This window comes from Spermophilus citellus (genome assembly GCF_964194105.1).
Source record: "Spermophilus citellus genome assembly, chromosome: 8".
In the NCBI taxonomy this organism is placed as follows: Eukaryota; Metazoa; Chordata; class Mammalia; order Rodentia; family Sciuridae; genus Spermophilus; species Spermophilus citellus.
This window is the reverse complement of record NC_138189.1, coordinates 132,297,222-132,313,360: the sequence shown is the minus strand read 5'-3', so window position 1 is coordinate 132,313,360 and position 16,139 is coordinate 132,297,222. Positions and strand designations below refer to the sequence as shown.

Genomic DNA, 16,139 nt, shown 5'->3' with positions numbered 1-16,139 from the left:
CTCAGTTTTCATGGTCTCAGGATTCTGAAGCCAGTCCTGGGCCAGAGGCTGCTGGTGGTTGGGGAGTGGGGGTAGGGGCGACTTTTCTCTTCCTCATGGGAGATTCTGGGCCTGTTAAGACTTCTGAAGAATTTATCAAAAGAAGGATGTATCTGTTGCCTCTTCCTCAGATTAAGTGACTCAAGAGCTTGCTGTTTCCCTGGTTAACAGCTTCAAAGTCGCCTCACTTGGACCATGTAAAGGGCATTGAGTTTGGAGTTGCTGTAGATTGGACCTGGAATGTTCTTCAAAGGCCTGTGTCAGAGGTTTGGTCCCCAGCCTGTGGGTTCTATTGGAACATGGTAGAACCTGTGGTGGGTGGCTAGGGGGAGGTTTTAGGTCATTGACGGAGTGTCCTTGAGGGGGATTGTGGGACACCAGTCTCTTCTATTTTGTGTCCTGGCCATGAGGTGAAGTGCTTGCTCTGCCCCACATCCCTGCCATCTGTGCTGCCTTACTACACGCCCAAAGCAACAGGGTCAGTTGGTCATGGATTGAAACCTCTAAAACTGTGAGTCTAACTAAGTCCTTTCTTCTTATAATTGATTATCTCAGGTATTATGCTACAGTAACAGCAAGTCAACTAACATAGAAATCATATGTACATGGGGCAAAATGTGCTTGTTGAAAAGCACCTATGTTGTAAGTAAAAGTAAGGACAATTTCAGTGCACTGGAATTTAAATACAAAATCACAGGCCTTCTGGAAAGTACTGAGACTGCTGAGGACCCCAGGACCTTCCTCCAGCAGCCGCCCTGAGGCCTGTGCCTGGGCCAGCTGTGCCTGGAGGTGAGGTGGAGAACCTTAGGGCTGACGTTTCTTGCCCCTGCTGTGGCTTAGGGGTATAGAAGGGAAACTAGACTCCCATGAGGAGGTTCCTGGTGTGTACTGCTTTGCCAAAGCCGCTGTAGGAGGGGCACACCTGCAGGCAGGTGCAGTGAGCTCAGCTCTGGGAGGGACTCCTGGCATCATCCCTGGTCGGTGCAGCCCTTGGGGGATGCACATGGTGCTGCAGAGGAGTTGATTTATTTGCTTGTTCTGGAAAGATTTCCATTGTTCACAGCCGGGTACACCGCTGAAGTACTTTACCACCACTGGGTAAGGAAGCCACCAGCTACCACTGAGTTTGGTCTTCCTGTGACCTTGAACCAAAAAACCAAAAAAACCTCATCCTGATGATTTTCTTATGTCTTAAAAAGACATAAAAAAATCAAAAGTTTGGAGGTGAAATGCCCAAACAGAAGTAGTGTGTCCAGTATGTAGTACAAGCTTGGCTGAGGGGGACCTCTGGTCCCCTTTTCATGACTGTATGTCTGTAACTTGCATCCTTTTGTGAGGACCCTCTGTTGCACAGGATGCCAGTGTGACAGGACTTCAGGGCAGTGTGGCTGTAAAGGTCCCCACAGCCCTAGGAGCTGCAGACCTGTCCTGTGCTGACTGGGGAGAACAAGGTAGTGCCAGAGAGGAACCAAGGGTGTTTCCCTGTGAGAATGTGACCCATGAGCACAGTGTGGCCGCGCTTGCCAAGGCCACTGGGCAGAGAGCTTTCCCCTGGGCATGACCCAAAATATACTTAGTAAGGGACCGGGGTGTTTACTGACACTGGTGGATCACCTCCGTTTCTCCAGAAGAGGAGCAGAGTGTGTTTTGCTAGAAGGGTGTGGCTGATTCCCTGAACCTCTGCAGGAGGGGGGCCCCCGCCTGTTGTGAGAGCCCCACCCTGCTCAGGGCTCTGGCTCTGGGTCCTATGCCCTCAGCTCCAGCAGCACCAGTTGTCACTGCTTGGACCAGCCTGTGTGCAGAGGGGCAAGAAGGTGGTTTGGGCAAAAGTAAGCACTCGGATTTTGTTTCCTGTTTGCAGGGGGCTGCAGGGCCTGCCACTGCTGATATTACCCAGAGGGCCTTCCTGGGGGTCCCTGCATGTGAAGGGGATGCCAGGTGAAAACAGTTAAAGAGCCCGTGGGAGCTGCAGCCCCCTTCGTTCCTTTGTAGCAGCAGCAGAGTTTTCAGAGTCAGTAGGGATGGCCATGGTGGGGGGGGGGGGCGCAGTCTTGCAGTCATGGATTCTCACTCCTTCTCTCCTTACAGTGACTGAGAGCCAGAAGGTCACCCTTTTTATAGATGAGAAAATGGAGTGAAGTGCTTGCTTGGGGTCAGTAAGCTAATTAAATGCCCATCCTGCTGCACCATATTGTCTTGGGAGAGTAGAGGACAATGACCATTATGCAGTGCGCCCACCCTGTTCATACGTTGAAGCCCTAGCCCCCCTACATTTGAATGTGGCTTCATTTGGAAATAGGACATCCAGAGGTAAGCAGTGAAACAGAGCACAGCAGGGTTGGGCCTGAATCTGGGATGACTGGCATTTTTATAACAAGGAGAAATTTGGACACTAGGACAGACAGACATAGAAGAAAGATAAGGTGAAGAAAGAGAACAGATGGCCATCTCTGTGTCAGAGGAGAACTGGAATAGTTCCTTTCTTTAGAGACTCGGAAGGAAGCAACCTTGCTGACACCTTAATCTCAAGACTTCTGGCCTCCAGAGCTGCGAAAAGGTGCATTTCTGTAGCTTAAGCCCCAGTTTGTAGCACTTTGGGCCAACAGCCCCAGGAAGCTAACACAGGGGTACAGGTATACGACTTGAGTTAAAGCAGTCTACTCTGACATCCTGCTTCCAATCTTGTGTACCTGGTGGCCTTGGCCAAGCTACTCAGCCTCTTTATGCTTCAGTTTCCTTCTGTGAAATGGAGATGTTCAACCAATGTCTTGGGGGTGCTGTGACAATTAGAGAACATGATGTGCTTGAAGAGTGCATGGCAGGAGGGATGGCAGAGGTTGGGCCGGAAGGGCCCTGTGGTGGTGGGTTAGTCTGTGTTCCTTTCTCATATCTTAGCCACTGCGATAGTATGGACCTGGGATGTTTCCTAAAGGCCCATAGGCTAAAGGCTGGGTCCCAGTCTGACATGCTACTGGTATTTGGTAGTGGAATGTTCAAGAGGTAGAGCCTAATGAAAGGAGGTTAGGTTATTGGGATCCTGGCCAATTTTGCACGTCTCTGTTTCCTGGCCACTGTGAGGTGAGCAGTTTTGCTCCAACATGTTCCTGCCATGATGTTCTGCCTTGCAATGGGGCCAACTGACTGTGGACTGAAACCATGAGCCAAAACAACCTTTCGTCTTCAACTGTTGATGTCTCGGGTATTTTGTCATAGCAATGGAGAGTTAACACAGCTACCTCTGCTTCCTTTTAGTGATGCTTCTCGGATAACTCTTGTTCTTTGCCCCACATTGTTTAACTTCTCCCTCCTTCCTAAGGGTACTCTGTCTATAATCTTGGTCTTGTCCTTTTCCCCATTCATTTCAGCATTGGGCATTTCCTCATCTTTTTTTCCAAGTCTCTCAAAGCCAGTCTGGCTATTCCTTCTTTGACCAGATGGTTTCAATGGTATCTCAAGTCTTCTTTAGTTACCCAGCTTCCTTCTCTCTCCCCTCTCTGAAGATATTATTCCAGGAGAGTGTCCTCAGCTTTCCTGCTCCTTGCCCTGCAAATGTCTTGTCAGATGTCATCACTTTCTCCTTCACTGGCCTGGGCAATAATTTATTGCTACCCCATTTGGGCAGCCAGCACATTCTCCCCATGCTTTAATGTCTGGTTAAAAGTATCTTAGTCTACTGGTTAGGGGAGCATGTTGGGGAAAGCTTTCTGTTAGAAGTTCCCCCTGATTATTTGATGATTCCTCAAAAAGAGACCTGAGCTTTGAACTCGGGGCAGTGAATACACACGGGATGCATCTAGACAGCGTGGTGCCTTGTGTTGGTATCTGGATTTCTTTTGTGGAGAGTTGGCAACAGTGGAATGAGAGGAGCATGATCTGACCCAGCTGGGTCAGGCTGGCCTGGGGCATGGAAGATCTCCAGCTCTAAACCAGGGGACATTTGGAAACCAGTCTTAGCAACACATGTCCCGCAAAAAATAGCTGAGTGACTGCTAGTGGTAGGTTGATTTAACCATCCCAATCTTTATCCCTCCCTGGATCCTGGGGCTCTCCATGCTGACTATGGACTTTACCTTGTAACTTGCTCTTTTGACCAGAGGATCCAGAGTAAAGTTGATGCAGTCAGAAACTTCAAAAAGCCACCATCTGTCTTAGAACCCTGCCGGAGGATGAGAGGCTACACGGAGCAAAACCATCAGAGGCCAGACAGCAGCAGGCTGACCATAAATCTATGGACAAGCCCAACACAGCTGAGCCTGGCAGAGATCTGCAAACCCGCCCCTCCCCCAGGCGGACTCAGAGACTCAGAGAAATAAGTGGTGGGTGATTTAGGCAACTATCTAGTGGAGCGGTTTGTTAAGCAGCAGTAGCTAACTGCCTGCTGCTCTGCCCCAAACTTCTTTGCTTCATGGTGGTGAATGCCCCGTGCTGAATGTTGAGTTCAGCTCTTCATCTTCTCTCACCCAACACTGTTTGAGAAGCCAGTTTTATTTCCAAGAGAAGTGCTGCACTCCCAATTGAATGGCTTAAAATTAAAGTGCCAGAGAGACTTTCACAAGTCATTTCAATATGTATACATATGTACAGTTTATCAAAAAGTATGTCAGCACAGACTTTTATATAAAGGGACAATGTTTTCTATTTGGAGGGGGGCATTCAACATACAGAAGCAAACTCATGTATGAATACCTGTGGTTTTTCTGCTCTGACATAGAGTAGTTGGCTGCCTCTGGGGCAGAGGCAGTTCTTAGCTAATGATTCCTAAACATGGAGCTAAATTCTTTGGGCCTGAGAATGCTTTTAGAAATGCCTAGTATGAAATAAAGGCACCCTTGATCCAAGAATAAGGCAAGGTAATTCAGAAAGCCCATCCACCCTAACCAAGGGTGTACATGGGAGGGGGTCACTCAACAGGCTCACAGCCAACATGGCCTTGGGAAAGGCACTGCTCTGAGTAGATCCAATTTCTTAAGATTTCAAATATAAAATTGCCTTCACTTATAGATGTTTTATAAACAATGTTTCTGTGCCTCTTTTCCTATGCTGTGGTCAGTGGCTATACTGTATGTGCCAGAATTATGTCCACTGCATTAAAGCAGAGTTGAATTTGTTTACCAAGTGGTGTTATCTCTCTGAAAGCAAGTTATTTCGACAATCTCCAGTGAAAGGACACATTAAAAATGTACTTGAGTTTATCTTGTGGTAAATAGCTTTTTCCATTTTAAATGAGCTGGTAATTAGTACTGCTCTTTTGGTGATCTTTTTTAAGGAGTGGAATCAAGGATGAGGAGCCCATAAAGAGTGCTGGAAGTATGGTGGCTGGGGGGAGCAGACCTCTTTTCAGCCCAGGGTAAGGATGAGACCACTCCAACACAGACGGGGCATCCACTCACGTGAGTCTCATAATCTGCATCTTGAACAGGTTTTTCTGTGGTTGTGAAGATAAATGAGATAATGCAATATATAGTGTTTGCACAGCTCCAAGGTAGCAGATATTAAACAGTTACAGGGTATTTTAGCTGAACCACATATTGGCAGTAAGAAGATATCCAATCTCAGAAGAGAATTAACGTATGGGCCAACATAGGGCTCTTTCTAATGTTGGACAAAACCCCTGTTATTCCATCTTGGCTCTAGGTGGAAGTGCATCTAATCAAGATTTGGAAAGGCCCGGCGTCCAGGTGTACCTACAGACATTCAAATGAACTGTTTCCAAAACAACAGGTGATTAAAGTAAAGGATTTATTGTAATCTGCTTACAGTCCTTTGCAAAGACAGACATATGTTTTTGCATAAAGATATAAATTGCTTCATTTTAAACTAATTTAGTGTTTTTTTATAATTATATGAAGAAGTTTTGGTGAATTATGAACTGTACCAAACCAAGATTTTTAAGAGCAATATGGTACAAAAATAAGAGCAGACAGACGATTTGGACTGGGACAGGCATTCAACAGTGAATTTAGAATATGGCTTTGCTGTTTCATCAAGCAAAGTTACCCGGAGACACACAAAGAGCCAGTAACTTTGTTAATACAAAAAGCTGATGCAGACCATCTTCATCCCAAACCTGGTTAAGCTCAAATTCCTGAAGTCTGAACTTGAAGCTGTTTTTGTAAGCCATTTCTTTTCCCGGATCGCCCAGTCTGCATGCTATGTATTTATCACCTTCAGAGTGTGGCTTTCATATTGCTGTGCATGTAAGTTGGCTTTATTTAAAGATCTGCCTATAAATTAAATTCTTGAAATTGCAAATTATGTAAGAAAAACTCCTCCCTCTGAGTGCAGCTTTCACAGGTTTCCCCTTGCATAAGGCAGGTGTCTTTGGAAAGACACAAGGTAATGTTGCCTGCATGGTGAACCCTGGAGAAGTGTTGATCCGACACTGCCTTCTCCTGGCCTTGGACTTGAGCTACAGCTTTTAGGTTTTGGAAAATAATGATTTCACTGAGTACCTGATGATGATCATCACCACTTTTAAAAGATTAATTTGGCCTCTATTCAAAGTATTTAGTGCAATCATATCATTTCCCCAAAGATTTACGTTTGCGATCTGGGGCAAGAGAAAAGCCATAAATTGCATCAGTGCCAAACAGATTAATGAATTAAAAATTTTAGTGCCACTGTCTTGCTTATATGATCTGTAGTGTTTTTCTCCAAAACTGTTTGTTTATGTATAAAATTTATTTTTAAAACCTACCTTTAAAAAAATCTAAAAACCCTCTAATGTTCTCCCGGTCTCCACGCCATTCTGAAATGACCCTTGCCAAGACAGCTCATCCCAGTACATCCTGCCATGATCTACGTGTTCCCATGACCAGTTGCAGGAGTGCAGAACCCTTTCCAGGATCAGAGGTGACTATCTGATCTTTGACAGACATAGAGTGCATGGACTTTTTTTTCCCCCTAAAGGAGAAAATTGGATTTTCTGAAATGGGAGGATTGTGCTCTCTGAGCCAAGTTTCCAGTCTCCCCCTCCGAGAGCTGATTCTGCTGCTTGTGGAAAAGGGGGAAAGAGGCAGCTTTTGCAAAGCTGAAGCACTCCCAGGACCTTGTGTCCCATGGGTGCTGTCAAATGACACCTGCAAGGAGCTGCAGACACCGCAGTGTGTTGTCCCCCGATGGAAGGAGGATGAAGCAGAAACCGGAAAAACGTGCTCAAGTCTCTCCAACACCACAAGCGGGAGACCAAGAACAGAACAAAAAGTACAGAAAAAGTAGAAAGGCTTAGAGACAACCCAAGAGGTTTAAGTGAGGTTATTTACAACAGAGACTGTAAAATGGTAAATTAGATATGAAGCTAAAAAGGCACAGCTTTCCCTTTCTTAAATACACTGTAAACGGTTCATTATGCATGCATAACATTTCACTTTACAAAAAAAAATTTTTACCTTGTTTAGACAAAGATAGTACTTAAATAGTCTCCAGCAAAATAGAATTCTTTCAAAAATACTTTCCCATTCATCCTATTCACCATTAAAGTTTTTTTTGTTTTTTTTTTCTATGTGTCTCATTTACAAAAGTTCCTTACACCTTATTTTCAGGTCCTTCACAATTTATACATACAGTAATGTACAGCACAGCAAAAGACTGCAAAAAATTATCTGTAAAGCCAACACAATAGATACTAGAAATCGAAACCAAGGCATTTGTTTTAACATCTTATCCATCCTAATTAAATAATAAATGGACGCTAAGAGTGTGTATCTGGTGATGGAGAAGAACGCGCCCATAGCAGGCTTGTTCCACGCCATGTGTTTTGTTATTACACAACAGGAATCTGTATATGTTTTTTCTTTTTGTGTGTTTTTTTTAAATAACAAAAAGAATATTAATGCCCCATATTGACTATACGTTTTATGTGCAAACCAAGGGTAAGCTTTAAAAAGTTCGTTAGTCCTTGAACCCTTTTAAAACAAGCGAACGATACCAGAAACTACATGGCATAGTTAAAACTTCCATCTGTTAAAATATCAAAATCAGAGTTATTGACTAGATATGGCTTTTCATCCAGAGGAACGTGTTTCTAAGCATCGGGGAGCGGAGAGGGAAGAATCCTTAGCCTGCTCAGGTCTGGCCAAACCCAGGTCCAACGGCTTTCCCGGCTCCAACCCCTGGACATGAGTTTAAGCTTGAGAAACTGCCGAATGAGTGAATCAACCATCACATGTTAAAAATATGATCTCGTGGGTCCTTCGCAGGTATGGAATAACACGGGGAAACTTAAGGCAAAGTTCTTCTGGTAAGACGTCTCCGTCACTTCCTGTGAAAGTAAAGGGGCTTGGCGTTGCCGGACTCCACCTTTGGCAGCTGGTCGCTGATGATCTCCACCAGCATGGCGGGGAACTCCACTTTCAAGGCCTGGGACTCGCGGAAGGTGTAGAAGCAAAATTCCAGCAGATCGCTCACCAGCTGCAACAGACAAGGAGCATGAGGGAGCGCCTCATCCCGCCTCCCCTGGACCTCCCGTGGGTGACCACCCTGTGAACAGAGAGCAGCCAGCTGGGAAACCAGGCCACAGCTCAGCCAAGTCATGTGATCCGGGTGCTCCTGTCACCTGTGGCGTAATGTGCCTTTCGTGTGGAATGAGCTGACGAGGTATGTGATGGTCGTGCATCGACTATCAGAGGCAATGGGGGCAGTGGCAGGAGTGCCTGGGTCACTGAACAACTCTCATCAGAGCCTCATTTCTGAGTCTCTGGATGCTTAGGGCCCATAAATGGCAAGAGGGTGAGAAGCAGGACAATGCTTCATTGGGGTGGTGTCCCCAGCACCAGGTGGCCCACGGAGAAGCCAGTACTTCCCCCAGCTTCAGGGCTGAGGCTCCTTAGCCACTCTGTAAGTTCAGGCTGATTTCCAGAGGTTGAAAGCATCCCATTGGGGCCTGTCCCTCCACCTCATTTTCTCTGCTCTGATTCAAGAACTGGTTTAACCTTCCCTGGACCCGAGCCACTCCCAAGTCTGTAAGTTAAAAACCCTAGATAAGATTAGTGAACCCCCAGAGGCTCTTGTGTTAAGGCTTGCTCCCCCCAGGGTGGTGCTATGGGGAAATCGTTGGGGGTCTGCTTTTGAAGGAGAAAGTGGGACCAGACCCATCCTCTCCCTAGCACCCCTACCATGATGTGCTGCCTCACCACAACCCTAAAGCCCAGGGACCAGCTGATTGATCATGGACTGAAACCTCCAAAATAACCCTTTTTCTTTACAGTTATCTTCATGTACTTGTCACAGTAATGGGAAGCTAACATGAACCATTGTGAGACAAATGGCTTTTGGTCCTTTCCTGCTGTATCACAGCAGATGACATTAACATCACCTGTCATAAAATGACTCCAGTCTTGAAGCAGTGATTCTGGTGAAGCTGCATCTGTATTTCCCCTCAACTTTTAACTACCAGGGTTGAATAAGACAGCAAAGACCTTAAATACAAGTCAAGAAAAATCTCATCCAGGAAAAAAAAAATGGTCCGTCTGTTTGTGGCTGTGTTCTTCCTGCAAAGTGGTTTCCCTTAGATTCAGTAAGTGTCCTGCCCCCATCGAATGCTGGCTCAGAAACAGCACAGCCACTGTCCTCTGGACACACCACTGTGTTCACACCACATTCATGCCTTAGTTTCCTTGTCTGTAAGGTGGGATGCTGACAGTACCTAAGCCTCAGAGTTCTTCAGAGGACTGAAAGGCCCAGATGAATGGCTCTGAACCTCCCCAGCATGGAGCTAAATGGAAACACTTAGTCAAGCTGCTGGAACAAAACCTCTCCACCCTTAACCATCAAATGACATTTCTCTGGGACACAGTTTGCAAAGCCTGCTCTGGGTTGTCTTCACAGGACTTGGTCCTCAGGTCTCCCTTCAGTAGAATGGGGAAGTGTTTCTTATGTTTTGTATGTGGAAGGCCAGTGGCTATCAAAGCTAAACTTCCCTGGGTATGGCTCTCCCACTGTGGTGCCTCCACTGTCAGATATCCTGCTATGGGGTGTGATACCCCCTCAGTCAGCCGCAGAATCCTGCAAACTTACTGCAGCATTTAGGATCAAATTCACAGAGACCCTCCATAGCTGTAAAGGACTTTTTCCCCCCCATTGGCAAGGTGGCTGGTGTGTGTGCCACCACAACAAAGCAAGACAAGTAACCAGAAATCAGCATTGTAACCCTGGTTTGGGAAAGCATCTCGCAGCCATCATATGAATTTGGACTGGTCTGGGGTGAGAGAGCCCCACAGACCTTCCAGTGCGCTGGCTCAGAGGGCACTGCTTTGAGAACCTGGCCCAGCAGCATGACTGTGACCCGAGCCTGCCAGGTGCCCGTGTTGTGACATAGAGGCTGCTGCCCTCAAGAACCAGAAGACTGGACGCCTGGCCCAGTATGCCCAGGCACCTGTGGTCTCAGGCCAGAGCCGGGACTAAAGGTAGGTGCTCCTGTGGGTCCTGCTGTCCTTCCCGCTGTGCCCAGGCGCCGGTTACTGACCGAGCAGGGAGTCACCCCAGGGTTCCTGCTGTTGCCCTGGAGCTATTCCTCGACTCTAGCTATCACCCTGCCCTTCCACAGCTGGGAAGAGGATGACTTTGCCCAGCCCTGGCCAAGGTTCTGCTCCAGGGGAAGCTCTACCGCCAAAAATGTCAGAGGGGGAGAGGTTGTGGCTGGGGCGTCCTGGCTGGGCGCCGTCACAGAGGCCGGGTGTTACTACACACTGCTGTCGGGTCTGGGTGAGAGTGAAACAGTGTCCTGTGGATTCCCGCCACTGCTGCTCCCTGGGCCTCACCCCTGACTGGTGAAGACAAGTCTCCAGGACCCTGCACACAGCTGGGGCCACCAGAGGCCCCTGATAGCAACAGTACCTGAGGAGACCCCCTTCACTGCCATTGTACAGGTAGCTGACTATACCACACCTGCTTGAAGTGCTAGTGTCCCCACTGTTGTGTCACCCCCAGAGACAGTGGGTATCCAAAGGTGCCAGGAATGTACTGTATCATTAATCACAACCAAAAAAAACCGAGTGACTACATTATGGTGCACAGCAGGAATCAAAGCCAACATTCCACAAAAGCTGACACCCAAGGACATGGTTTCAGGAGGATGCCAAAGTGACAGAGCTATCTAGTCTGCTGGATGTACAAACAACACAAGTAATGACACTTTCAAAAGAACATAACACCCCTAACTACAGATGAAATACCTGACGATGGATTTAAAAGAGTGATTATTAAAACGCTCAGTGAAATCCAAGAGAATAAGATAAATTAGCAGCACAGCAGGATATGAATAAGAAATTCAGTAAAGATATTGAAAAGGAACCAAACACAATATCCATTCATGTTCAAGACACTAGAAAAACTAGGGATAGTAGGAATATACCTCAATATTGTAAAAGCTGCATGTGTCAAACCTAAGGCCAACATCATGTAAAACAAACAAAACAGGGATGCCCTCTTTGACTATTTATTCAACATAGTCCTTGAAACTCTAGCCAGAGCAATCAGACGAAAGAAATTAAAGGAAACAGGAAAAGAACTCAAACTACCCCCATTTGCTGATGACATGATTCTATATTTAGAAGACCCCCCCCAAAAAAAATACCAGAAAACTTCTACAACTCAAATTCAGCAAAGTAGCAGGATGTACAATTAATACCCATAAATCAATTATGTTCCTATACCCCAACGATGAATCAGCTATAAGAGAAATTAGGAATAACTATCCCATTCATAATTGCCTCAAAAAAATAATACCTGGGAATCAATCTAACAAAAGAGGTGAAAGATCTCTATAATGAAAACTATAGAACACTAAAGAAAGAAATTCAAAAAGACCTTAGAATATGGAAAGAGATCCCATGTTCTTGGGATAGGCAGAATTAATAGTCAAAATGGCCACACTGCCAAAAGCACATATAGATTTAATTCAATTCCTATTAAAATTTAAATGACATTCATCATAGAAATAGAAAAAGCAATCATGAAATTTATTTAGAAAAATAAGAGGCCCAGAAGAGCCAAAGCAAATACTAAGTGGGGAAGGAGGCATCACAATACCAGGCCTTCAATTTTACTGTGGAGCCATAGTAACAAAAAGAGCATGATAATTAGCATCAAAACAGACGTGAAGACCAGTGGAACAAAACAGAAGACACAGAGACAAATACAGTTCTCTCATACTTGACAAAGGTGCCAGAAGCACACATTGGAGAAAAGATAGTCTCTTCAAAAAATGGTCCTGGGAAAACTGGAAATTCGTATGTAGCAGAATGAAACTGAACACCTTTCTCTCACCCTGCACAGAACAACATGAAGTGACCAAAGACCTAAGCGTTACACAAGAGCCCTGCACGTACTAGAAGAAGATGTAGGCCCAATACGCCATCCTGTTGGCTTAGGAACCAACTTCCTCAGTAAGACTCCTAAAGCGCAAGAAGAAAAGAACAAATGAGATAGCTGGGATCAGTGGCGCATGCCTGTGATTCCAGTAGCTCAGGAGGCTGAGGCAGGAAGATCACTGGTTCAAAGCCAGCCTCAGCAATACTGAGGTGCTAAGCAACTCAGTGAGACCCTGTTTCTAAATAAAATACAAAACAGGGATGTGGCTCAGTGGTCGAGTGCTCCTGAACTCAATTCCTGGTACCCCTCCACCCCCAAAATTAGGATGGTATCAAACACGGCAAAGAAACAATTCTTTAGGGAAAAAAAAATCTTTGCCACCTACACCTCATATAGAGCTTTCATCTCCAGGATATATAAAGAACTCAAAAATCACACACACAACCCCAACCAATAAATGGGCAAAGGAACTGACCAAACACTTCACAGAAATGTTCAACATTTCTAGCAATTGGAGAAATGCAAATTAAAATTACACTGAGATTTCATCTCACTTCAGTCACAATGGCAACAATCAAGAATACAAGTAACAATGTTAACTGAGGATGTGGGGAAAAGGAGTACACCCAGACATTGCTGGTAGGACTGCAAATTGGTACAACCTTAATGGAAAGCAGTATGGAGATTCCTCAGAAAACTTGGAGTGGAACCACCATTTAACCCAGTTATTCCACTACTCCGTCTATACCAGAAGGGCTTAAAATCAGCATACTACAGCGATGCAGCCACATCAATGTTTATAGCAGCTCAATTCATAATAGCCAAAACTATGGAACCAACTTAGGTGCCCTTCAGCAGATGAATAAAGATAACGTGGTGTATATACACAATGAACTATTCTCAGCCATACAAAATAGTGACTTTATGACATCTGCCAGTAAATGGATGGATCTGGAGACTATCAAGTGAAATAAGTCAGTCCCCCAAAACCAAAGGTGAAATGTTCTCTGATATGCAGATGCTAACACACAACAAGGCGGCAGGGGGGAAGAGCAGAAGTTCTGTGGATTAGACAAAGGGGATTAAAGGGCAGGGAGGGGATAGGAAAGTTAAATTAGATTCACTCCATTATGTATATATATAAACATGCCACAGTGAATCTCCACGTCATGTACAACTACAAGACTGGGATCCTAATTTAGAATAAGATACCCTCCATGTGTGCTACTGTCATGTGTAATTAAAAAGAAAACATACAGCAAACAACAAAAATAAAGGAATCAATCGAAATCTTGTGAAATAAAAAACATAGTTGAAAGCGTCAACAACAGACTATTAAGTGAGAAGGAAGAATATCTGAACTTGAAGGCCGGTCTTTTGAAATATCCCATTCAGGGAAAAAAAATTCAGGACTCCTGGGATACCATCAAACAAATATGTGCATTGTCCAAATGTGCCTAATGTCTGAGGATACAATTTTATAAACATTAGTAGACCCCAGTATAGTATTAGTGGGAGATTTCAGCATGGCATTCTTATCATACCAACCACCCCCCTCCCCCAACAAAAACCAACAGAATCAGAGTTAAACTATATTGTAGATTAAATGAATTTAAATAAATATTTACAGAAAATCCTATTAGCTACAGAATCATATTTTCATCAGTGCATGGAATTTTCTGTAGAATGCACCAGAGAGTAGTCCACAAAACTAGTCTTACCAAATTTTAAAAAATTGAAATCACATATTTTTTATTATGGAAAAACTGTAGACTAACAAATTGGAAAACCTAGAAAAAGAATTGACTTCTAGACAAATATGAATTATCAAAATTGAACCATGAAGACATAAAAATAGAACAATATCAAGTAAGGAGACTGAATTAGTAGTACAAGACAGAAGAGCTCAGGACCACATGGCTTCACTGCTGAATTTGACCAAACTTTTAAAGAACTAATGCCAGTTATTCTCAACCTATTCCATAGAATTGAAACTTGCAAACTTATTCTCTGAGGTCAGCAGTACCCTGATACCAAAACTAGACAAGGATACAAACAAAATTGTACACCCAAACCCTGATGAGCACAGATGCAAAACTTCTCAACCCAATACTAGCAAATCAAATTGAACAGCACACGAGAAAGATCATTCACCACAATCTATTTGGTTTCATCCCAGGAATGCAAGGATGGTTCAACATATGGAAATCAACAAATATAACACATCATATCGGTAGAATATGATCTCAACAGATGCAGAAAATGCATTTGATAAAATTTAGCACTGCTTCATGATAAAAACCCTCCAGCAATCTAGGTACCTCAACACAATAAAGACTATGTGACAAACCCACAGCTAACAACATATTGAATGGGGAAAGGCTGGCAGAATTTCCTCTAAGATCAGGGACAAGAAAAGCATGTCCAATCTTACCACTCATTATAGTGTAGAGGGAAAGAGGAAGTCAAATTGTCACTGCTTGCAGATGGTGTGGTTCCTTATATAGAAAATCCTAAAACCCTACCAAAGACTATTGGAACTGATAAATAGGATACAAAATCAACATACAAAAAATGAGTAGCTTTTCTATACACCAACAACAATTTTGCTAAGAAATTATGAAAACATTCCCATTCATAGTAGTTACAAAACAAAACAAAAAACACCTAGGGATACATTTAACCAAAGAAGTGGAAGAGCTCTGTAATGAAAATTACAAAACATTGAGGAAAGAATCTGAAGAAGACATATACAAAAATGGAATAACCAATCATGTTCATTGGCTGGACAAATTATTGTTAAAAGGCTCATATTACCCAAAGCAATCTCCAGATTCAATGCCAACCCCATTAAATCACCATGGCATTCTGAACTAAACTAGAAAAAAAAATCCTGAAATTCATATATAAGCACAAAATAGTCCAAATGGCCAAGGCACTCTTTGCTTAAAAGAGAACTGAGCCGGAGGCCTCATGATAATCTGATTTCAAGATATACTAAAGAGTGATAGAACCCCAAGCACCATGCTATAGGCATGAAAACAGACGCACAGAGATCCCAGAAATGAATCCCACATATAACTAATCAACAAAGGCATCAAAAATACACTTTAGAGAAAGGACAGACTCTTCAATGCACAGTCCTGGGGAAAACTATCTACATGTAGAAGACTGAAACTTGTCCCCTCTTACCCTGTACAAGTCAATGGGTCATGAATATAAGACCTAAAACTCCTAATATACTAGAAGAATACAGAGGCACTTCACAACATGGGACGAGGCAATGATTTTCTGGATAGGACTGCCAAGAGCACAGGAAACAAGAAGCCACTTTGTGCTCAGCAGAGAAAATCAATAGAGTGAAGAGAAACTACCGAATGGTAAAATAAATTATATATATATATATATATATATATTATATATTCATTCCAACTATTCACTTGGGGGTTAATATCTAGAATACATAAGGAATTTTTAAAAATGTAACCACAGAAAAACAAGTAGTCCTGTTTAAAAATGGGCAAATGATCTGAATAGATATTACTGAAAAGGAAAAATGAAAATGGCCAAAAAAATATATGAAAAAATGCTCAGTCATTAGCGACCAGGGAAATACAAATAAAAACTACAGAAAAAGCCATCTTACATCAGTTAGAATGGCTATTATAAACCACCACCCCTCCCCGCAAAAGAAAACCCCAAAAACATAATGCTAACAAGGATGTGGAGAAAAGGGAACTCATACATTGTTGCTGGGAAATGTGAATTACTATAGACATTCTGGAAAACAG

General features: G+C 43.8%; 1 protein-coding gene and 1 long non-coding RNA gene across 3 annotated transcripts in view; one reads left to right on the top strand and one right to left on the bottom strand.

Annotated features, from left to right (window-relative positions):
• Positions 1-145: 145 nt before the first annotated feature.
• LOC308654073 lies at positions 146-6,560 on the top strand. Its single transcript, XR_014023170.1, has 4 exons — positions 146-2,596; positions 4,134-4,355; positions 5,306-5,386; positions 5,674-6,560. It is a non-coding gene; the product is annotated as an uncharacterized lncRNA (long non-coding RNA).
• Positions 6,561-6,960: 400 nt separating this feature from the next.
• Positions 6,961-16,139, bottom strand: part of NR3C2 (nuclear receptor subfamily 3 group C member 2) — a 317,712-nt gene continuing 308,533 nt past the window's right edge. Inside the window, exon 9 of one of the 2 annotated variants that reach the window (XM_081302992.1) lies at positions 6,961-8,448. In XM_081302992.1, coding sequence (XP_081159118.1) covers positions 8,293-8,448 — 156 coding nt within the window. In that variant the 3' untranslated portion in view covers positions 6,961-8,292. The remainder of the gene's footprint in view (positions 8,449-16,139) is intronic. The other variant, XR_014023169.1, reaches the window with a different exon arrangement.